General features: G+C 36.0%; 1 protein-coding gene across 7 annotated transcripts in view; it reads left to right on the top strand.

The window, feature by feature from the left end:
• Nucleotides 1-23,672, top strand: part of NCOA1 (nuclear receptor coactivator 1) — a 257,026-nt gene that overhangs the window by 218,986 nt on the left and 14,368 nt on the right. For all 7 annotated transcript variants that reach the window (XM_081265103.1, XM_081265100.1, XM_081265097.1 and 4 more), the window contains 4 exons: nucleotides 2,099-2,413; nucleotides 11,882-11,983; nucleotides 12,937-13,339; nucleotides 20,583-20,757. In XM_081265103.1, coding sequence (XP_081121229.1) covers nucleotides 2,099-2,413; nucleotides 11,882-11,983; nucleotides 12,937-13,339; nucleotides 20,583-20,757 — 995 coding nt within the window. The remainder of the gene's footprint in view (nucleotides 1-2,098; nucleotides 2,414-11,881; nucleotides 11,984-12,936; nucleotides 13,340-20,582; nucleotides 20,758-23,672) is intronic.

The raw sequence follows: 23,672 nt of genomic DNA, 5'->3' as shown, positions 1-23,672 counted from the left end.
GTATTTATTACAGTTGGCATTAATTAAACAGTGCAACCCTGAGAAACCAGAAAGTAACTTTTTGTTGTTGTTGTTCTGGACATTGAACTTGGGGGCCTCATGCATACTAGGTAAGCACTCTCCCACTGAGCCACATCCCCAGAAAGTGATTTTTAAGCAAGATTTTTCAGTATCATCCCCACCCTGCTTTAGCTGTTTTATAATTTATCCCTTATTGAATTTATCAAAATACATAATAAAGGAGTTGAGGATTTAGCTTAAGGATTTTAACACTTGCCTAGCATGTTCAAGGCCCTGAGTTCAGTCCTGGGCCCTGAAAAAAAAAAAAAAAAACACATACATACACACATACACACACAATAACTAATGGGCTTTTTAAACAAAAAAAGTACCATGATCATTAGAATTAGAATGCCTTAGTTTTTCACTATGGATCAGAATCTTACAAGCTCTAGCTAGAATAGATTCCAGATTTATATCATCACCTCTTGTTTTAGAACTAAATTTATCCTTCTTCATGCTTTTTTTTCAAGATCATTTTTATTGGTGCATTATAATTGTACCTTATAGTGGGCTTAATTGTTATATATTCTATTCATACATGCACATAACATAATTTGGTTAATTTCATTGTCCAGTACTTCCATTTTCCCTCCCCTCCCAGCCCATTGGCCCCTTTCTTGCGATCTTTCCCCTTCCCAAACCCATTTTTTTCTTTTCTTCTCTCTTCTTTCTTTTTTTTTTTTTTTCCTTTGCGTCTCTCTAGCTTGCACAGAGGAGAGAAAACATATGACCCTTGATATTTCTGAGTCTGGCTTCCTTCACTTAACATAATGCTTTTAAGTCCCAGCTATTTTCCTGTAAATAACCCAGTTTTGTTCTTTTTTATGGATCAGTAAAATTCCATTGTGTTTTGTGTATGTATGTATGTGAATATATATATATAATGCGCCACATTTTCTTTATCCATTCACCTATTGATCAACACATAGGCTGGTTCCATGATTTGGCTATTGGGAATTGTGGTCTTCAACCTACATATGTTCCATGATATTTCAACATCCTATTTAGCATTTTTCATGTTGTAAGGTTATAAAATGAATTTAGTGCATTTTTTCTTTAATGGTACTGGGAATTGAACTGAGGGCCTTGCTTATGCAAGGCAAGCACTGACCTATATTCCCAGCCCTTTTTAAATTTTATTTTGATACAAGGTCTTACTAAGTTGCCCAGCTGGCCTTGAATTTGTGATCCTCCTGCCTCAGATTCCCAAGAAGCTGGGATTAAAAATTTTATGGTATGTGGCCATGCCCAGCTTATGACCAGCATTTTTTCAATGGAAATGAGTGTAAAATACAGTGTCAGAATGCAAAGCCCATAAAAAGGGCAAGGTATGTTTCATGAAATACACACACACACACACACACACACACACACACATGCTCTCCCTGTCTGTCTCTGTCTCTCTTTTCATTCTCTGCCACACACACACACCAGATCACAATTTAAATTACATTTCTTGCAGTGAGTACAGTTATAACATTTGAAAGCTGAAACTCTATGGTCTTATGTTACTTTTAGCTATGGATTTTTTTCAAATAAGGTAAAAGATTGGATTCTATTTGAGAGAAAAATGCCTGAACATATATAAAAGATTTCAAGCCCCACTTCTAAACTTAGGTGGTTAGCTTTAATCAAATTGTTTGCCCTTTAAAGACTCTGACTTAAAGACTCTGATTTTTATGTTAACTTATTAAATGTAAAGTTCATTGCTTCTTAGACTTTTCATTGAAGTTCTGATTTTCAAACTTGTGACTTCACTTCATTGATATAGGTCCTTTATTTTAATCATATTCTCATCTCTGCTGATATTTAAAGCATCTTAGTTTATCCATTATTTCATTTCAAAAGCAACTTTCACAAATGACTTCTTTAGGTGACAAACTTTTAGAGAGCAGGAATTCAGAATGAATATATTATGATGACACTTTCTAGAGATAACATGCTTACAGATCCAAAATTATATAGCAACACCTGTCATTTATTGGCAGAAATGTATTTGTAAAGTGTTCAAGTGTTCTGCCTTCTTTCTTGACAGGGCGGTGGATTAGATGTATTATCAGAGAGATTTCCACCACAGCAAGCAACACCACCTCTAATGATGGAAGAAAGACCCAACCTCTATTCACAGCCTTACTCTTCTCCTTCTCCTACTGCCAATCTCCCTAGCCCATTCCAAGGCATGGTCAGGCAGAAACCTTCACTGGGGACTATGCCTGTTCAAGTAACACCTCCCAGAGGTGCTTTTTCACCTGGCATGGGTATGCAGCCCAGGCAAACTCTAAACAGACCTCCAGCTGCACCTAACCAACTTAGACTTCAACTACAACAGCGGTTACAGGGACAGCAGCAGGTGAGTGCTCTCCTACAACAGTTTATACTTTTCAAAGGTTTGTGCCAAATATTCTTGTAATAAGAGAGCCCTATTGCTACAACAAAGGTGTGAAGTCTATTCCCAGACTTCCATGAAAGACTCAAAGAACCAAACTTGGTCTACTAAGATGAAAGACCCTTTTATTTGGTTAAAAATGACAGACTCATAGCAAAGCACTTTGAGTCCTACAACTTAAAAGCAATCTAATTTTTGTTTTCTGAGATACAAATTATTTAGATTGGACATCATGCAATTATTAAATTAATAAAGAGAAACATCTTAATATACAAAATAGAACAACCAGAGATTCTACTTATAATTGTTGGAACTGAAAATAAGGTTTGTTTATGTTATTTGAAATTGGTGAGATGGATGTCTAATGATATTATTACAAAAGAAGAATGGAGAAAGGGTACAAGTTTGGGAGTCTGGAAATTGTAATGGTTAATTTCTCCCATGTCAGAAAACGAGTATATATAGTGGCATAAATATTTAAGATTGCATACACAGCAGACATGTGGATAATTATCAGGGACCACAGGAAAAAATGCATTTGTGGGAAGTGGGGTTGCGAATTGTTGCTTTCTTGTTATCAGTCCTTCTCTATTCTTTTTAACCACTTGGGTGTATTGCTTTGGGTTTGTAGAAAAGTGTTTAAAGAAATTCTCTGGAGCCTTCCTAATTTAGGAAGCAAGAGAATTAAGGAATAAATTATATCAGAGAGGCATTATGATATAATGGTTATAAGAGTTAGCTCTAGGCATCCTGTAAGACTCTGCAGAGCTCACAGGTATTAATAGCTTCCAGCGGAGTCACCACGAGCATTGCCAGCTCAGCAAACGAAGCCCCCCAATTCCTTGGCAAGGTAGGAGACTGGTTCTGGGGACTCTACCACTTTGCCACTGATAGGAATGATTTCCAGAGGAACTTTATCCTCAGTTTGGGTCTCTTTGCTGCTGGTTTTTGGCTAACCAGGAACTTTAATGGCACTTCAACCAAGGGTCTAGCCAAGTAGACAAATGAAATTCTCGTGCTATATCTCAAAAGTGAGACATGCTGCCAATGTATGAGTATTTATTAGGGTGCATACTTAGATGGAATATGTATGATCCAAAGAGGGCTGAGCTTCTCTCACAGCTGGGAAATATTCAGCATGATTGTGTTCCTCCATTAGGCTACCTGGTCTGGTATGTGTTTCAGCATACATCAATATCTCAGGTGGTCAGTGGGTGGTCAGAGGTTTGTGGTCCAATCAAACATTTGCCCCTAGATTTACAAGATTGATGGTCTCTTTCTACCAAGGCCTTTTTTCTGTTTCAGTGCATTCCAAAAAAAAACTTATAAGGAGTTGGAAAGTTATAAAATAATTTCTGGGGTCTTTAGTGCATCCTTACATTTTGATTCTTTTTTTTTCCCCTCAGGCTCTTTTGTGTCCAGCTCAGGAATTATTTATGAGTTGTTCGTTCTATATTTTAACAGAGATTTTTTTTTCCTTTTTTTCTAACTCAGTATCTCATAAAATTGTTGTCAGAATTAAATGAGTTAATAAAGAGCTTAGAAAAGCTCCGGGCTTATACTTCAACATTAATAAATGTCACCTATTATTATTTGTAAAAAAAAAAAAAAAAAAAAAAAAGATTGTGCTATACCCAAACCTTCTAAAAACATCCTATAATTTGTGACCACCACAAGATGTGCCTTGATGGTAGCTGAAGTTTGATTGCCTGGCTGAATTCCATTCTATGCTCAGCATTCAGCCTCTGCCAAAGTGTTGCCTCTGTTCTGTAAAGTTCTGTACATAGCTGAGTGTGGCAACACTCACCTGTAATCCCAGTGACTTGGAAGGCCAAGATAGAAGGATCAGAAGTTCAAGGCCAGCATCAGAAAATTAGCAAGACCCTAAGAAACTTAGTGAGACCCTATCTTAAAATAAAAAGGACTGGAGATGTAGCTCAGTGGTTAAGTGCCTCCAGGGATCAATCCCTGGTACCCATTCCTACCCACCCACACTGCACCCCCTCCCCCCCAAAAAAATTCTGCACATAGTTCCTAGATTTAGGTAGGGGTGATCTTTGCTCTTGTCCCAAGGAATAATAATGATGTCCAAAGGAATAAATATTTAACAAATATTTGAAATAAAAACCACATACACCAAAAAAAAAAGTCATCTCTGATTTCAAGCCCTTGTTCTAAACTTAAGTGGTTAGCTTTAATCAAATTGTTTGCTCTTTTAAAGACTCTGATTCCTTGTCTATAAAAACAGTCTAATAAATAATTTCTTTACCTCATAGGTAGTTATATGGATTAAAAGGAGTAAAGAATGTAAATGTGCCCACTCCACCTAAAGAGAGGAAAATGGTGGAAGAGAATAAGAGAAAGGGAGATACAAGACGGGGAAAATTCCTAAATGATAGAATAACAAAGAAATAATTTTCAAAATGCTGGGTGCTCAAAGAAGAATTAAGGGAAGAAACAAAAGAGAAAGAGATGGAATCATAATATGATTTGAGGAATTAGTTGAAGATACACCACTTCTTGTTACAGCTTGCAATTTATTTTTTTAATATATATTATTTTTTTTAGTTGTAGGTGGGCACACAATATCTCTATTTCATTTTTACGTGGTGCTGAGGATCGAACCCAGTGCCTCACACATGCTAGACAAGCACTTTACCACTGAGCCACAGCCCCAGCCCGCAATTCATTTTTCTGATAGAGAACACAATAATAAAATACCTTCTCCATACTTAATTTTTTTGCTAAATATATTTAGGAGGGTCATGCTAGATACCATGAGGAATACAAAAAGTAAAAGATACAAGCAACCTTAGGGTACTCGAAAACATACCTACTGAAAAAGTCAGATCATACTGCAAGCAGCTTGTGATTAAATGCTAAAGTTAAAAGGTAGAAGAACGTGTAGGTATGCTGATTTCCTCATTTTACAGCTGAAGTCCTGTATATACTGATTAAATTTTAAGGTTCAGCAAGGAAGCCAGGCCAAAGATTGAGGTCAGATTCATGAATGAATAAAATGATGATTTATATTCAGTTAAGAGGGAAAAAATTGTTTTGCTTCCATTCATTTGTAAAGTAGCTGATCAGCAGATTGGCTTCCAAAGGACATACCTGAGATAAGGATGCCAAGAGATTGCTGCTGCTCTTTGCTTCCTTTAAATCTCCTGGAGGATCGTCCAAAGTTTGGTGGCCTTGGTGGCCCAAGAGAGTAAAGAAATACAGAATTTTTAGCTCATTTTGTTTAGTTCCCTAGAAATGTCAGTATACAAAAACAACTTAATACTGCCAAATAAGACAATAACTCTGCTGCCTAACAAACCACATCATTCGGGCCTCCTCTTTGGGTTCTAGGCCTTAATTTCTTGCTCTTTTCAGCTCCACTTATATTACAGGTACTAGGGGTTTTTACATATGTATCCTCTTACAGGCTGACTGTAAACAGGTCTGATCAAGGCTTATCTGAGTCAGTATCTCAGTTAAGAGGCTTTTAGCAACAAATAAAGATAAAAGATCAATTCATAGTAGTGAAACAATAAAGAAAATATTCTGACTCAAATATTAAAACAATTCACAATAGAGGGAGTTCCAGGTATGTTATCAGGGACCCAAGTTCTTTTTATCCTTTTGCTCTATAATCCTTGGCATCTGATGGTTAAAAATATCACATACAATCAAAATTATATCTAACAGGAGTAAACAGATTCTTCTTTCCTGTCTATAGCTTTCAGAAGCATCTCTTTTTTTCAAAAGGCTCTTTTCCCAATCCACTTCACACCCCCACCCCCATAAAAAAGGAAAGGGATAAATAAAAGACTTCACATGCCTGGTGAAACCAGAATTGAATCACATTACATACCCTTAACCAGCTGCTGGGAAAAACTGATTTAAGAGTATTCATGGATTTTTCCTTGCTTGAATCATGTGATGTAGATGATCATCTAATAAACAGAATCCTATTCTGTCATCAGGGAAGAAAGGGAGAGTAACAGCTATTGTCAGGAGTTATATAGTACCTGACAAAATCAATAAATTATAGTTATTATATAGTTATAGTCATAGGTTTAAGTGATGAACTTAGATGGTCCATCTGCCCTTTCTCTTGCCATATTTTCAGTGGCTCATACCAGAGTAGACAAAATAAAAAGGAAGTAGTCATTTGGAAATATAGATAGAAAAACTTTCTCAAAATTATATGCAAATAATGACTGCTGATGTAGAAAATCTAAGAGAAACTACAGGGAACTTAGAACAATAGAGAAATTCAGCAAAGTGTTTAGATAAAAGAACAAGAAATGAAAATTAATGGTAATATTTTTTACTAGCTGCAACCAATTAGAAAATATAATTTTAAAATATAGTCACAATGTGTAAAACTTAGAAAATTATGAATCATAATTTAAAATTAAGATACAAATAAAAGATAGTTATGAATTGGAAAACTATTATAAAGATGGCAGTCATTCCAAAATTAATCAGTAAACTCATTGGATCTCCTATAAAATCTCAGCATGGAATTTCACAAATAAGTGCTAAATTTATTTTAGAAGCATCAATACAATCTTGAAGAAGAGTGAAGGTAAACTTTCTCTATCAGATATCAAGCAAGAGAAGTAAAACAATGTGGAACTGGCATAAGGATAGAAAGTTCTATGATTAGAACATATAGAGAGCCCAGAAGCATATCCAGACATAAAAAGACTCACTTAGGGGCAGAGGAGGTGGCAGTTAGTGGAAAGAGAGTACCTATGTAATAAATGCAAAAATGTGATAAATTAGGTCTTTATCATGTATGATACACAAAAATAAACTCTAGGTGTTTTAATGACCTGAATGGGAATATAAGAGTATCTCTGTGGCCTCTTAAAAAAAGACATACAAGAAAAGGTTAATGGCTGCAATAAAATTTAAAATTTATAAGTCAAGACACCATAAACAAAGTTAAAAGATAAACCACAGACTTAGAGAAGATATTTGAAACTCCACATAACTGATCAAAGAGTAGTATATAGAATATATCAGGTTCATAATGTGATGTTCATAATACACTTACCTTGTTGGATTGATGTCATCTCTTTACTTGCTGGTCATAGCCTCTCCTTCCTTTTCCTATACACAGGAGACTGTAAGCATCTCTTAGGTAAAAACTTAGCATTAGCATTAGTGCCTATTGATAAGCAAAGAGAAAAAAAAGGGGGATTACTCATATCTAAAATACTTTGTTTCTTTTTAGTGGATTTTAAAGAGATTGATTTAAAAATAGATTGGAGTGCTGGGGCTGGGGCTCAGTGGTAGAGTGCTTGACTGGCATGCGTGAGGCACTGGGTTCGATCCTCAGCACCACGTAAAAATAAAATAAAAGTACTGTGTCCACCTACAACTAAATATATATTAAAAATGGATATGGAAATTTTTTTTAAAATTTCTTTAGTTGAACATGGACATAGTACCATTGTTTTACTAATTTATTTATTTTATGTGGTGCTGAGGATCAAACTCAGCGCCTCACGTGTGCAAGGCAAATGCTCATGAGCCACAACCCAGCCCCTGAAAAAAATTTTAATTAAAAAATATATATGGGGCTGGGGTTGTAGCTCAGTGTGGAATATTTGCCTCATATGCATGAGGCACTGGGTTCATTCCTCAGCAACACATAATAAATAAATAAATTAATTAATTAATTAAAATAAAGCTATTTTGTCCATCTACAACTAAAATATATATATGCACATATGTATACACACACACCACATACAGAGGTGCACACCTGCAATCCCAGCTACTCAGGCTAAGGCAAGAGGATCACAAGATTGCAAGTTCAGAATCAGCCTTGACAGCTTGGCAAGACCCTGTCTCAAAATAAAAAGTAAAAAGAGTTTAGCTGCTAAAAAGAGTTTAGCAGCCCCAGGAGTCAATCTCTAATACTGAAAAACAATAAATAAATAAATAATATAAAAATAACTGGTTTCTTGGCCCTAAGTGTATCTCATTAACTAGAATATGGTACCCAAGGGTTAAAAAAAAAGTTCTAAAATTTTAAATGTGATTGTACACTTATGAATAATCCCTAACTGAGGGGAGAGGAATGAAAGACATCCTAGGAAACCAGTTGAGCTATATTTGTTGAGACTTTAAAAAACAGCAAAAAAAAAAAAAAAAAGAAAGAAAGAAAGGAACTAGTGATTAAGAAGTAATACACATTTATAAGCCTTAGGTGTAGGTACTGCCTCTACCTCCAATGGGCAAAGACCAAGAAATATGTCCCTAATACCAATTAAAGACTTCTAAAGTTCTACTTTGGGAAAACGACAGCAGCAAAGATAGGTAGACTTGCTACTTGCAGAAGACAACACAATACTGGCCCAGACACACATACAAAAAAATATTTTTCTGCTCCAGTTTTGTTTTATCATTCTCTAGCAAAGAACATGGTCTTCATTACTACCAAGAGAAGAATAATATAAAGAAGGAGTAACAACTAAAACAGATTTTTTAAAATATGGTATTTTTAGTCATCTTAAAACAAGTCTAGTCCTGATGCGTTGGGTACTGAAGAAAGGCATGGATCTCATAAAAAAAAACCATCACTGATAATCCTTTGTATATTGTAGAGAATAGAAGAAAATAGAAGTGACCAGAAAATAGAAGTAGGACCGAAGGCAGAAAATACAGGGAAGCAGATTTCACCTCCAAACTTTGTGTAATAAAAAATTGCCTGTTAAGAGAATAGCTACTTATTGACACTTGCCTATAACCCAGCAATTGAGGAGATTGAAGTGAGGATAACAAGTTTGAGGCCAGCCTCACCTCAGCAACTTAGCAAGACTTGCCGCAAAATAAAAAAGGGATGGGGACGTAGCTTAGTGATAAAGTGCCCTGGGTCCAATCCCCAATACCAAATAGCAAATAGGCTATTTCTCTCCCTCTTTTTCTTCTTCTTTCTTTCCTTTTCTTTTTCTTTTCTTTTCTTTCTTTTTTTTTTTTTAATGAGGTCTTGCTGTATTGTCCAGGCTGGTCCTGAACTCCTGAACACAAGGTGTTCTTCTTGCTTCAGCTTCTCCTGTAGCTTGTGACTACAGGCATGTGCCACTGTGTCCAGGTAGAATATATGCTACTTTAAAAAACATTTTGTCTTGGCAAGAATTTGTGCCATGGCTGGATCAGGGTTTTCAACCTCAGCACTTTTAACATCTTGGGCTGAATAATTATTGTTTTGTGGGGACTGTCCTTGAAGATTGTTTAATAGCATCCCTGGCCTCTGCCACTAGAGATCAACCAAAAATGTCTTCAGACCTTGCCAAATGTCTGAATGGGACAGAAATTATCCCTGAAGGGGGCAGAATCATCCCTGGTTGAAAACTTCTAGGCTAGATAGTTGTCCTTTAGTGTTGCAGAAAAGGATGTCTTGGGTTGCTCCTTCTGTGCTGCTATAGATAGCCTCACGTGTGCAGGTATCACACTATGTATCACAGTATTGTGTGCTAATCTCTGCCACTCAGCAGAGAGTTCCAGAAGATGGGGATTTGCTTACCTTGTTACCCTCCAAACTTTATATAGTATCCAGAATATAGAGAATGTTTCAGTAAATCTTTATAAAATTAATTGGTTTATTTAAACATATCAGTGGTCTTTTGAGTTTAGGAAATGTGTAAGTTTTAAAGGTCCCTTTTACCTTTTTTTTGTCATCTTGATTTTTTTAAATGAATGTGAATGTTTTATACTATTCTACAATACCTGAAAATGGTAATTTTAATATTTACATTATATGAACTTTCTTCCCAAAATGGGTTTGGTTTCTGATTTACTGAGAGTCAGAAAAAAAAAATGAAACCGGAATTAAAAGTTGATCTATTTGGCAGTGAGAAATTTAATCACTGTTCATAGTTCTTTGGATTCTTTAATAAACCTTTCATAGGCTTTTAAGTTTACATATAGTGTAACAAAATACATCTTATATAATCTATCAGTTGTTAAGTACCTATAAACATAAAACCGTATAGAGATACATATATGCCTGTGGTACCAATTACTTGGCAGGAAGATCACTTGAGTCTAATACTAATAATATTATTACTGTTGTCTCTCCGGTTTATTGTCTCTTCTACTCCTTCCTCTTCCTTTTGCTCCTTCTTCTCATCCTCCTCTTCCCCTTTCTTTCTCCTTCACCTGCTCTCCCCTTCTCCCTCCCCCACCTCCTCCTTTCTTCTTTCTTCTTCTGTCTTCTTCTTAAGTAGGGATTTAACCCAGGGGCCCTCTACCACACTGAGCTACATCCCCAGACCTTTTCTTTTTCCTTTTTCTTCTTTCTTTCTTTCTTTCTTTCTTTCTTTCTTTCTTTCTTTCTTTCTTTCGGGGGGAGGGGCCTCACTAATTTCCTGAGGCTAGCCTCTAACTTGTGATCCTCCTGCTTCATCCCCCCAAGTCACTGGGATTACAGACATGCACCACTATGCCTGTATTCTTGTCAGGCATATCGCGGAAGAAATTTTTAAGCTATAGGTTGCTTACAGTGAAATCTCACTTCAAAGAATACTTTTTTTGTTACCCAAAAAAGTTAAGACATAACTATAACCTGAAAACCTAGCCTGATCTGGAATGATCTTCCAAGCCAATGTTCCATAGAAGATTGTTCTGGGATTTAGATGTTGGTAGTTATATAAGTCCAAAAAAAAAAAAAAAAAAACGGTTTGTGATAAATAAGTTGTATTGTATATCCCCTTCTTGGAGATGCACAATGTGCTTTGGCCAATTAAAAGCTTGTAAAATTGCTGCAGTAAATAAATCTGTTTCACCTTGTGTAACTCATCATTTCCAATACTTCATACAGCACAGCATGCTATTTTCCTGGCACATCTATTAATATCCTGCAGAACAATGTTCTTTAGAACACCAATTTGGGAAATGCTGGTAATTACTTCTTCTAGTTAAATAAATAATCCACTTTCTCAGACCATTTGTTTCTTACATAACTCTCTCAAACTAATAGTATCATGTTGGATTTTCCCCAAATATGTACCCATCAGGCATAGTTCCTCCAAGTGAGAATACTCTCCTCAAGTATACATCAACTTGGAGTTTGTTTTTCAGACCTTTGCAGAATGTGCCCTTATTGTGCACTTGCTTTTTTATTTTAACATCTAAGGCTAATTTTTCTTTTCCTCCATTATTGAACTTACTGAAACAACTATTAATATGCTTCAAAAGTACAATAAATATGTACATTTGCGTGTGTGTCTATTTTTAAGTGCTTTGCCGTATTTAGTGTTCTGGGGTAAATATTTACTACCCTATGGCAAATAAACATGGGAAAATGTTACTGAACCTGCAACACTAAAACTTTTTAGTAATCAATAATAAATTTGTGTTATTCTATTAAGCTATTCTATATGTGTACATGGAAATATGTCATTCTCTTTATGTCATTTTTCTTAGTTGCTACACCAAAACCGACATGCTATCTTGAATCAGTTTGCAGCAACTGCTCCTGTTGGCATCAACATGAGATCAGGCATGCAGCAACAAATTACACCTCAGGTAATGTGGTGAAGCCACATTAGTAGTACTTATGTACTACTAATTAGTAGTACTTCTCTGGCCCAGGCAATATTGAAGTGTCAACGTGTTTTTAAAATGGCCTTTGAGGGGCTGAGGTAGTGGCTCAGTGGCAGAGCACTTGTCTGGCATGTGTGAAGCACTGAGTTCGATCCTCAGCACCACATATAAATAAATTAAAGATAAAGGTACATCAACAACTAAAAAATATTTTTAAAAATAAAAAAATGGTCTGTGAGCATCTTTTTATATTCTAATTTGTTATATATGACAGCAGAATGCATTACAGTTCATATTACACATATAGGGCACAATTTTTCATATCTCTGGTTGTACACCAGAGTCACACCATTCATGTCTTCATACATGTACTTAGGGTGTGTAGAGTCACACCATTCATGTCTTCATACATGTACTTAGGGTAATGATGTCCATCTCATCTTTTAATGATGTTTGTAGTAGTTTTCTTCTAGAGTGAATTAATAAGTCAACTGATATTTGATCCAAAGCCAAAGGGTTCTGTGTTTTGTTTTGTTGTTATTTTGTTAGTGTCATTCATTGTTAGGGGATACCAGATGACTATGGAGAAAACTCATTGCTGTACTGAATGGCACTAGTAATAAAAAGCTTCGGATATGAAACTGTATAAATGGGATCTGAAACCTAATAAAAACCCACTCACATTTCTCAGTTGCCTTAATTGCCTTCTATACTCTGTTCAGTCAAAACATGAGCATTTCTAGATTTTATTTATTTTAAAGATGCTCATGTATAAACTCAGAGCCATTGAGACTTTCAACTTTAAAAGAATTGGATGGCCTTCTGAGTGGTATCTAGTGTTCTCTCCCTACTTGATTTCTATGCATTTTTTAATATTTTTGCTTCAAATACTAACTAATGTTTTTAAATGATGTTATTTTTTTCCTCCTTTATAGCCACCTCTGAATGCGCAAATGTTGGCACAACGTCAGCGGGAGTTGTATAGTCAGCAGCACCGACAGAGGCAGCTTATACAGCAGCAGAGGGCCATGCTCATGAGGCAACAAAGCTTTGGGAACAACCTCCCTCCCTCATCTGGACTGCCAGTTCAAATGGGGAACCCCCGTCTTCCTCAGGGTGCTCCACAGCAATTCCCCTACCCACCAAACTATGGTACAAATCCAGGAACCCCACCTGCTTCTACCAGCCCATTTTCTCAACTGGCAGCAAATCCTGATGCAGCCTTGGCCACCCGCAACAGCATGGTGAACAGAGGCATGGCAGGAAACATGGGAGGACAGTTTGGCACTGGAATCAACCCTCAGATGCAGCAGAATGTCTTCCAGTATCCAGGATCAGGTACAAGGAGCACAACTGTATATTGCTTTTCTAAGTAAGACACCTCTATTAATACTCCAATAGGTGCAGGTCTTGCTTCATATGCATTTCCACTCACTGACATTGAGGCATTGTGCTACAGAGGAAAGATGGTGACAGGAGGTTCAGATTCTTGTCACTTAAATGGTTGAATGGTTTGAGCCTTATCTCTCTTTGATAGTTGAGATGATTAAATTAGAGGATTTGTAAGGAATTGGCTGACTCTAAAGTTTTTAGTATTTTGTATACAAAGTACTTCCTCTTATTTTTTTTTTTTACTTTCTCATGGATTCCAATGAAAGCTAATTGACAAAATTTGCCTATAGTTTTTTTATTGTGTGATTTTTGTTTTTGATAGTTTATGTAAGGATAATGGATCTCTATAGAGTATCTTAGACTTCTCATTGGTGTTATCACCATTGGCTTCTTAGGTTGTAGCTTCCTGTCAGTGAACATTGTTTTGCCAAGTTTTGTTTTTTTAAATCTCATATTTGTGTTATCTTCTGTTCTCTTTGTCCTGGGTGATGATATGTTTTTTTCAATTTCTTTTCTATCACTTTTAGCTCCTAATAGGTACTGGTAGTGATGCACATTTAATTGATCCACCACGCTTAATCTAACTTTTATGCAAAATTAATGACCAGTTCCTGAAAAAATGATAATAAACCCAGATTATATAAATGAAAAGGGAAGTGAAAATTTTAAAGCTGCTTAAAAGTGAATTTCAATGAGAAAGCTGCCATTTGACTTGCTGGGCAACATGTTACCACCCGTAATCAGTATGTGTCTGATACCTAGATTTTTCTTCCAGACCAACTTTTTTTTTAATCTTTATTTTTATTTTGTTTATTTTTTTATGTGGTGCTGAGGATTGAACCCAGGGCCTTACACATGTGAGGCAAGCACTCTACCACTGAGCTACAATCCCAGCCCCAGACCAACTTTTTTGATTGACAAAAAATTACTTTTCACAAAATAGGAATTTTTCTTAGACAAAGTCAGATTCATATTACAAACAAAACCGAGATGTTGGTACAGTAAAGAATGTAATAGTTTTATCCATTTGCAGGGAATGAAATGGCAAAGCTATCAATTCTTCCATAAACTCCTTCAAAATAATACTAGAAAAAACTTAGTTTTTTTCTGGAGAGAATAGTAACATTTAAAGATGCCGTGTTTTTAACTTCTTACTTTAAATTATAAATTTGCCCCAACATGATCAATGGTCTGATTAGAGGGCTGTAAGACCAGATTTTAAATTGGTACAAATTCAAGTTCTAGTTCTAGAAAATTTCTAACACTTTCAAAAAAAAACTTTCTCCAAAAAAAGTATTTTTTAAAAAATCAGCTTAAGGTAATCTAGATGCAAGGGCTCTGTGGCCTTTATAATTTTATGCTTTTACTGACAATTAATTTGCCACCCTAGAATACTAAAATATATGTTCCAACATTTTTCAGTGTTTGGTAAACTCTGGCTCATGAACCTAATCAGCCCATGCAGTTTTGTAAAGTTTCATTGGAACATAGCCATGCTCGCTAGTTTTCAATGCTCACATTTATACTAGTTTATCTATGACTGGTTTCATAGAGTAGACTTGAGTAGTTGTTACAGAAACATTATACACTACAAAATCAAAAATATTTACTATCTGGCACTTAGTAGTAAGTTTGCTGATCCCTATACTAACTGGTGACAGTAAAACAAAAAGATCTGGCATCTTTCAGCTTACTATGGGCCCAAATTAAACAAAGGGACATATAGATAAGAGTAATGGCAAAGTAAGTTTTCTTATATTTCTGAAAACAGAACTTTCCTAGACTGTCTTTCCATGATGATGAATATACAAGCACAGAATTAAACACAAATTGCTTTATACAAGGATAATATTTGAAATAAGCATGAACGTTGTTACACTTCATGGCTTCCTTGCAGCCCATCCAGAGACCTCTCTTCTGTGGACTGCAGTGAACTTGCTACTCTGTATACTCCTCATCATTGATCCTGGGCCTGCAGGGCCTTCTACATGCTAATGACTCCATTCTCTATGATCTCAGCTCATATGAACAGTTGTCCACTGGACAGATATGCTTGCATTTTCCACCAGCACTCCAAATTGTCCAAAGCTAGATTCATCAGCCCCATTTCTCCTTTACTCCATATCTCAGTGTTCCAGCTATAACAAATTTCTCAGGTTCTAAGAAAAAGCACATACCATATTCTCTTTTACTTCTGGGCCTTTGTACTTCCTGTACTCCATCTGAAATATCTTTCCCTTACCTGTCTCATTCCTGTTCCTCTCTCCTTTCAGATATATGTCCTGGAAGTCCATCCCTGATACTTCCAATCATAAACACTCGCCATCCTGTATAATCAAATGTTATTCTAGCTGTCTTTTCTTTTAAATAGCAAGTTCCTTCCATGACCAAAGTGTGATCTTTTTAATCTTTGCTTCTCCAGTGCTTAGCACAGTGCTTTGGCAATGAATAGATGCTTAATGCATAAAGAAATGAAGGAGGGACAGGGGTTGTAGCTTAGCAGTAGAGGGCTTGCCTAGCACGGGCGAGCCCTGGGTTCAATCCTCAGTACCACATAAAGATAAATAAATAATTAAAGATATTGTGTCCAAATAAAACTAAAAAATAAATATTAAAAAAAAAATGAGGGGCCGGGGTTGTGGCTCAGCAGTAGAGCGCTTGCCTAGCATGCACAAGGCACTGGGTTCAATCCTCAGCAGCACATAAATGTAAAATAAAGATATTGTGTCCACCTAAAACTAAAAAGTAAATATTTTTTTTTTTAATGAACGAATGGGAGTATGAGTTCTAATTCTAGTTGCTGTTATCAGTTGGCTGCTGTGCTACTTATGGTCCAGCGGGGAGAGAGAGCATAGTCTAGACAAAGATAGAATTGTAGAATTTTTTAAGTAGAAGGAACTAGATTACCTGGTCCAAGGACTCCAAAGTTCAGTGTAGAAGGAGAACTGGGAGCAGAACTATAACTCTCCCCCTAATTTATTATCCACAGGCTATTTATTTTCTACTAAAACTAGATCATCTCATAGAGGACTTTTAGGGCAGTGGAACTATTCTGTATGATACTGCAATGGTTTATACATGACATTACACATTTATTCAAACCCATAGAATGTCCAACACCAAGAGTGAACCTTTTTATGAACTAAGGTCTGAATGATAATTGGTATTAGTATACACTAGTTTTCATAAATTTTAACAAACATCCCTATGGGAGAAGCTATACATGTGAGGGGGGAGGGGATACGTGGGAAATCTCTGTATCTTCCACTCAATTTTGCTTTGAACCTAAAACTTCTCTTTAAAAAACAATAAAATTGGGGGCTGGGGATATAGCTCAGTTGATAGAGTGCTTGCCTTGCATGCATAAGACCCTGGGTTTGATCCCCAGTGCCAAAATAAATAAATAAATAAAATTGAGAAATGGGGGAAGTACTGGGGAGTGATATTGGCCAAATTATGTTGTTATATTTTGTGCATATATGAATATGTATCAACAAATTCCATCAACATGTACAACTACACTGCATCAATAAAAATATGGAAAACAGTAAAAAATAAAAGACCAATACTAACCACAAAAACAATGAGAATACAGGTCATGTAATAAGGAAATATCAAAAAGCATCCTGATAGGGGCTGGAGATGTGGCTCAAGCGGTAGCGCGCTCGCCTGGTATGCGTGCGGCCCGGGTTCGATCCTCAGCACCACATACAAACAAAGATGTTGTGTCCACCGAGAACTAAAAAATAAATATTAAAAATTCTCCTCTCTCTCTCTCTCTCTCCTCTCTCACTCTCTCTTAAAAAAAAAAAAAAAAAAAAAAAAAAGCATCCTGATAATATTTGGATCTTTTATTTATTTGGTTAACTTTGATTCAACAGAATAATATCCAGAATATGATAAGTATTTTCTCCCCCACACATCCATATTTATTCTCAAAGAAATTATTTCATCATAAATAAGATTAAAAATACATTAACTACAAAACAAGTAATTTTTAAAAGCCCAGAACCAAAATAGAAAATTTCAAACAGAATTAATGCAAAGGCAATCTGCATAGAAGATGATGTCAAAAACCAAAACCTCACCCTTGAGAGTCAAAGATGAAAGAAAAATTTCTTCTTATATTCTAAGTCATGATCATTTACCAGAGATTAAATTACACATGGAGAGAGCAGCAGGAAGAAAATATAAATTCATTGCTGTATTTATATCATCTTTATCCAAAACAGTAATTAAGCATTTAGTGAAAGGAAAAAAGAAACTATAAAAAATCTATGTGAATCACAACAAAAATTAAAATTGTAGCTTGTAAAACAATAAAAAATGAGTAAAGTAATACATCTTTGGCTAGATTAACCAAACAAAAAAAGAGAAAAGTCATCATATTAGCAACAGAATTTGTACAAGCATTTATGCTTGTTCTTAAAAAGACATTAAGGACATAGAAACAGGCTTGTGGTATCATGACAAGGGAAATGATCAGGTATAAATTATGCATAATTTTCTGGAGATTTGAAGGAATTATGCTAAATTATCAGCAATCAAATTATGACATTCTTTTTCTGTCTTTATGGCTTACTCTTGCCTTAAAAGTATTTAATTGTGAGCTGCATTTGGTTGGAAGAAAAAGAGAAAGAGAATACAGAGTGCTAGCATAACAAAAGCATAAAAAGAAATCCATTTATAAGGACTTCTTCTTTGACCAGAATGTAGTAACAGGGACCAGATTTATTCTCCCATTTGAAACCAACAAAACATCAAAGTAAATTAAAAAACAGTTCTGGACATTGTCCAGATTGTGTAGCAGTGAGGAAGAATCCAACAGAAGCTAGGTGGTTTCCCTAGGTACAGGCAGTAGAGCTGAGAAGCTGAGAAAGCCAGCACTGGAAATCACAAGGTACAATATCAGAGAGGACAGAGCACACACAGAGAAGAAGGGGGGAAAGCAGAGGGTCCCCCTCAGGGTTTCACCTGAGAAATGTCAACGTGCATGCATGCATGTATATATGTACACAAAGCAAGACCAGAGAAAACCACCTGAAAAGATTAAAGGGAATAGTCTTCAGAGTTTGCACAGGGCCAGCTCCCTTCTTACCATCCTCATTCTTACCATCCTCTTCTTACCATTTTTAAAACACAATTTATGGAGTATCGGGTGTTTACCTTGGTAGGAGGGCAAAATGAGCCCTAATCTAAACTCTGCTCTTGTCTCACTAGGCACAAGACCCCAAAAGAGTTATTCTTTTGATGTAACCTAACCACAGCCCAGACAAGTCAAAAATTTTTTTTAAAATCCGGATCCTAACAAGGTATAAAATTCAGTCTGAAATCTGACTTTAAAAACTTACCAGGTATGCAAAGAAGCAGGCAAATGCAACCTTTAATGATGAGAAAAATTAGTCAATCAAACACCACGCCAGAAATTACACAGATGATAGAATTAGTAGACTTTAAGGCAATTAAAATTATAAATTTATTCTGTATATTCAAGAAACTAGAAGAACGCTTAACCAAGTTAAGAAGAGGTGTGGAAGATGGAAAAAAAAAAATCAAACTTGTAGGAGAGAATACCAGAGTGAAAAACGTACTAGATGGATGGACAGCAGATTAAAAATTACAGGGCACTTGAACATATATAATAATGAAAATTGTTGAGTATATGTAAAATAAAGATATATTAAAATGAAATCAAGGCTGGGGTTGTGGCTCAGCAGTAGAGCACTTCCCTAGCATGTTCGAGGCCCTAGGTTCGATCCTCAGTGCCACATAAAAATAAACAAAATAAAAAATTATTGTGTCCAACTAAAAAATAAATATAAAAAAAAAGAAATCAGAAAAAAGACCAAAAAATTGGCAGTTCATTTCTATAATGCAACAGAATTCCTATCAAAATTTCAGCATGCTTTTTGGAGAAATCTACAAGCTTGTTTTACAATATAGATACAAATACAAAGGACCTAGAGTAACCAAAACAATTTTGTAAATGAACAGAGTTGTATAGTAATTATCTAATTTCAAAATTACCCTAAAGTTACAACAATGAAGAAAACATGTTAGTGGGCACACAAATATAGATAGACATGTAGATCACTAGAAAAGAATAAGAAGTCCAGATGTTAAACTCTTTTCTTTTATTTGATTTTCAACACAATTATATCAATGGCTGTTAATAAGCACTTTCCTAAATTAAAAAAAAAAAAGGAATGAACTACTAGGGAGGGGAAAAAAAAGCTATAAAATGGTTGAATATCAAAAATACTATGCTGAGTAAAAGAAGCCAGACACAAAAGACCACACATGATAATGTTCATATGAAGTTTTCAGAAAAAGGCAAATCTGAATGGAGAGACGAAGCAGATCAGGTTGCCTAGGTTAAAAGGAAAAAATAGAGGGGCTGGGGATGTGGCTCAAGCGGTGGCGCGCTCGCCTGGCATGCGTGCGGCCCGGGTTCGATCCTCAGCACCACATACAAACAAAGATGTTGTGTCTGCCGAGAAGTAAAAAATAAATATTAAAAATTCTCTCTCTCTCTCTCTCTCTCTCTCTCTCTCTCTCTCTCTCTCTCCTCTCTCACTCTCTCTTTAAAAAAAGGAAAAAATAGATTGCCTGCAAATAAGTACAAGGGAATTTGAGGTATAATGAAAATGCCTCCCCTGGATTGTGTTGATAGTTCACAGCTCTATACAATTGCTAAAAATCATTGAATTGTGCAGTTGCAATGGGTGAATTTCATGTTGTATAAATTATGTCTCAATAAAGTTTTAAAAGGGGGGAGGGGAAGAAGAGTCCACAAAGAGACAAAGCAGGATTGTCCCATGAAACGTTCTATTTTTCATTTTCACACATGGGTTTCTCTTACCTAATTTTTTCTAAGTTCCTTTTGTTATGTAAGTAATCCATCATCTGTGTTCATGTTTTTTATACTTAAAAATTCTCGTTAGCAAAAACGGAACAGAAAAAAATCAGACATAGTTGTGCTATGCAGTCTCAATGAATGGAAAGCATTCTTCTTCGTGTGTGATTGTTTTTTTAAGACTTCCTGCTTTATTTTGAGAAAATAATTTTCCCTACTCTGTTGAAGAAGATATATCTAAATACATTATGACATATCCTTTTAGGTTTTTTCTTTTATGGTTTTAATAACTCTATAGTGTGTTCACATAAATTAATTTTTATCAATTTTCAGGAATGGTTCCCCAAGGTGAGGCCAACTTTGCTCCATCTCTAAGTCCTGGGAGCTCCATGGTGCCAATGCCAATCCCTCCCCCTCAGAGCTCCCTGCTCCAGCAAACTCCACCTGCTTCTGGGTACCAGTCACCAGACATGAAGGCCTGGCAACAAGGAGCAATAGGAAACAACAAGTAAGGGATTATTTTTATATTTTATTTTACATTCCTGATACTCTGTAGCACATTAGAGCAATGATGGGCTGATTTTATTTTTTACAGTCTAAGTAGAAGATTATTGGCTACTATCATTCATATAATGGAAGAAATTGAATTTTATGTTATCAGTAAAGAAAATTAAGAATTTTTAACATTTAAAATGTTAAATCATTGTTAGGGCAAATTTGTGTATTTTTAGTACAGAAAAATGGTCTAGTGGTCTCCAACATTTTCTTCCTCCTCCCTGTACCCCTGAAGAGTGTGATGAACTCCCATCAGTAACAGTTTCCTTGGGACAGATACAGAAATAGATAATATTTTTAAAGTTTTCCTTAGTAAGAACATTCTTAAATCTTACAGATGTAAACCAAGACTATTATAATGTTAGAATTCATAGAGCTGAGTAGTGGGCACACAAATCTTACTCTTCTCAGTGTGTTTAAAGATTTTTATGACAATAGCAAAAGGTTCTAAGGTGGGCTGGGGATGTGGCTCAGTGGTAGAGCACGTGCCTCACATATGTGGGGTACTGCGTTTGATCCTCAGCACCACATAAATAAATAAAACAAAGGTATTGTGTCCATCTACAACTCAAAACAAAATAAAACAAAACAAAAAAAAATGGTTCTAAGGCTTCTTGGATCATTCTGCTTTACCCCTTTTTTTTTTTTTTTTTTTTTTTTTTAAAGATAGAGTGAGAGAGGAGAGAGAGAGAATTTTTGATATTTTTTTTATTTTTTAATTCTCGGTGGACACAACATTTTTGTTGGTATGTGGTGCTGAGAATCGAACCCGGGCCGCACGCATGCCAGGCGAGCGCGCTACCGCTTGAGCCACATCCCCAGCCCTTTACCCCTTTTTTAAATATCTGTATTTTCAGCGGCCTTATCTTACCCATTTTGCTCAGAATTATCTCATTAATATAATGTCTTTTTTTCCAAATCCTGGCTGCTGAACTTTTCACACATCATTTGAGTTTTATAAGGGTTTTAATTTGGTTGTGTCTTGGTTCCAGTGACAGGGAAGCCATTTAATGTGACAACATAATAAGTAAGACAGTTAAAGTTGAAAATATAAGACCATATTCTCTTAAAGTTCATTGAAAGGTGAGCAGGAAATTTTTTTGTCGGAGAACTATGGAACTCTCAGTAAGGACTCTGTATAAATTAGAGATGGATGGAACCATCTCCGTAATATGCAAGAGGAATATATTCTAATCCCAACTTCCTACACTCCCTTTTGATTCCATGTCCATCACTCTATCTCTTTACAGGCACACTCAACTCCCTTGCCCAGCTCTCCTCTGATGCTCTCATACCTGGCAGCTCTCCTTAATTGAGATCCAACTAAACTCCTTCTCCATACCTCCACCTAAGCATTTAAATACAGCTTGGAGGGTGAGGGATAGGGTGCAACTCAGTGGGAGAGTGCTTGTGTAACATGCATGAGGCCCTGAATCCCATCTCCAGCAACAAAAATAAATAAATAGATAGATAGATAGATAAAGGAAAGGCTTGGAAAAAAATATAGTTTTGCTGATGACTCTCATTCACGTATTTGTTAAAAATATTTATTTAGTTAGTTAGTTAGTTACTTTTAGGTGAATACAGTTTCTTTATTTTATTTTTATGTTGTGCTGAGGATCGAACCCAGTGCCTCACACATGCTAGGCGAGTACCCTTCCACTTGAGCCACAACCCCAGCCCCTCATTCACTATTTTACTGCTCTCATTTATAGTTAAATTCCTATCTACGTCCTCTCCTCCCACTCCTTGTCAGGAGTCAGGCTTTCATCCATACCATTCTACCTAAAGTGTTCTTGTCAAGGTGGTTAATCTCCTCTACCATGCAAAGTGCAATGCTTGTCAATAGCATTTGACACACTTAAGCATTTAGCATCTTGAAATTCTTTTCATTGGTTCATATAGTTTCTGGAGCGACTTTCTCTCTTAAGAAAGGCAACTGTCCTCCTACCTTAGTCTCTTCTGTTGGAGACCATCCTTTGCTGGGAGGTCATCTCCAGAGTTCATTCTAAGACCTCTTCCCCATATCCACTCACTTATTTGATTGCTTTAATTTTGTCCCTCTTAAGTATCTATCTATATGCTTATTACTTACCATATTTAAATGTCTAACCCAGACAGCTCTCCTAAGCAACATACTGTATATCCAGCTGCCTAATTGACATCTCTACTTAGAAATCTTAATCATAACATGACAAAAACTAAAGTGAGTGCTGGGGATCTAGTTCAGAGGCAAAGCACTTGCCTAGCATATGCTAGGCCATTGGTTCAATCCCAGTACCAAAATCAAAAATAAAATATCACTAAGGTGATATTCTCCTAAAAACCCACTCTTTTACTACTTTTCCCCATCTCAGTAAATGATAACTACATTCTTCTAATCATTCAGAAGAAAACATTTTATCTTTCTCTTATATCCCACGTCAAGCAAATAACCAAATCATAAGCACTTCTTAGCATCTTTCCCTTTTTAAACTATGGAACTCTCAGTAAGGACTCTGTATAAATTAGATATGGATGGAACCATCTCTGTAATATACAAGAGGAATACTTAACATACTATAATGCAAGCCACCAACACCTTTTTCTGGACCATTGCAGAAGCCTCCTGTGTCCTGCCTCTACCCTTGCTATACCATAACTTAATCTCTACATGGTAATCAGAGTAGTGTTTTTAAATCATGAGGCAGTATGTCATACCTTCACTCAGAACTCTCCAGTGGCCCCCAACTTACTCAAAATACAAAAGAGGGCCTGTAATGCCCTGCATTATCTTGTTCCTGGATACTTCTCTGACCTCATCTGTTATTCTCACACTTACTCAGTTACACTGGCTTCTGTGTATTCTTCTGTTGGTTAGATGTGCCA

Source organism: Spermophilus citellus, assembly GCF_964194105.1.
Source record: "Spermophilus citellus genome assembly, chromosome: 13".
Taxonomy (NCBI): domain Eukaryota; kingdom Metazoa; phylum Chordata; class Mammalia; order Rodentia; family Sciuridae; genus Spermophilus; species Spermophilus citellus.
The sequence above is the reverse complement of the archived record's forward strand: the minus strand, read 5'-3'. Positions and strand labels throughout refer to the sequence as shown.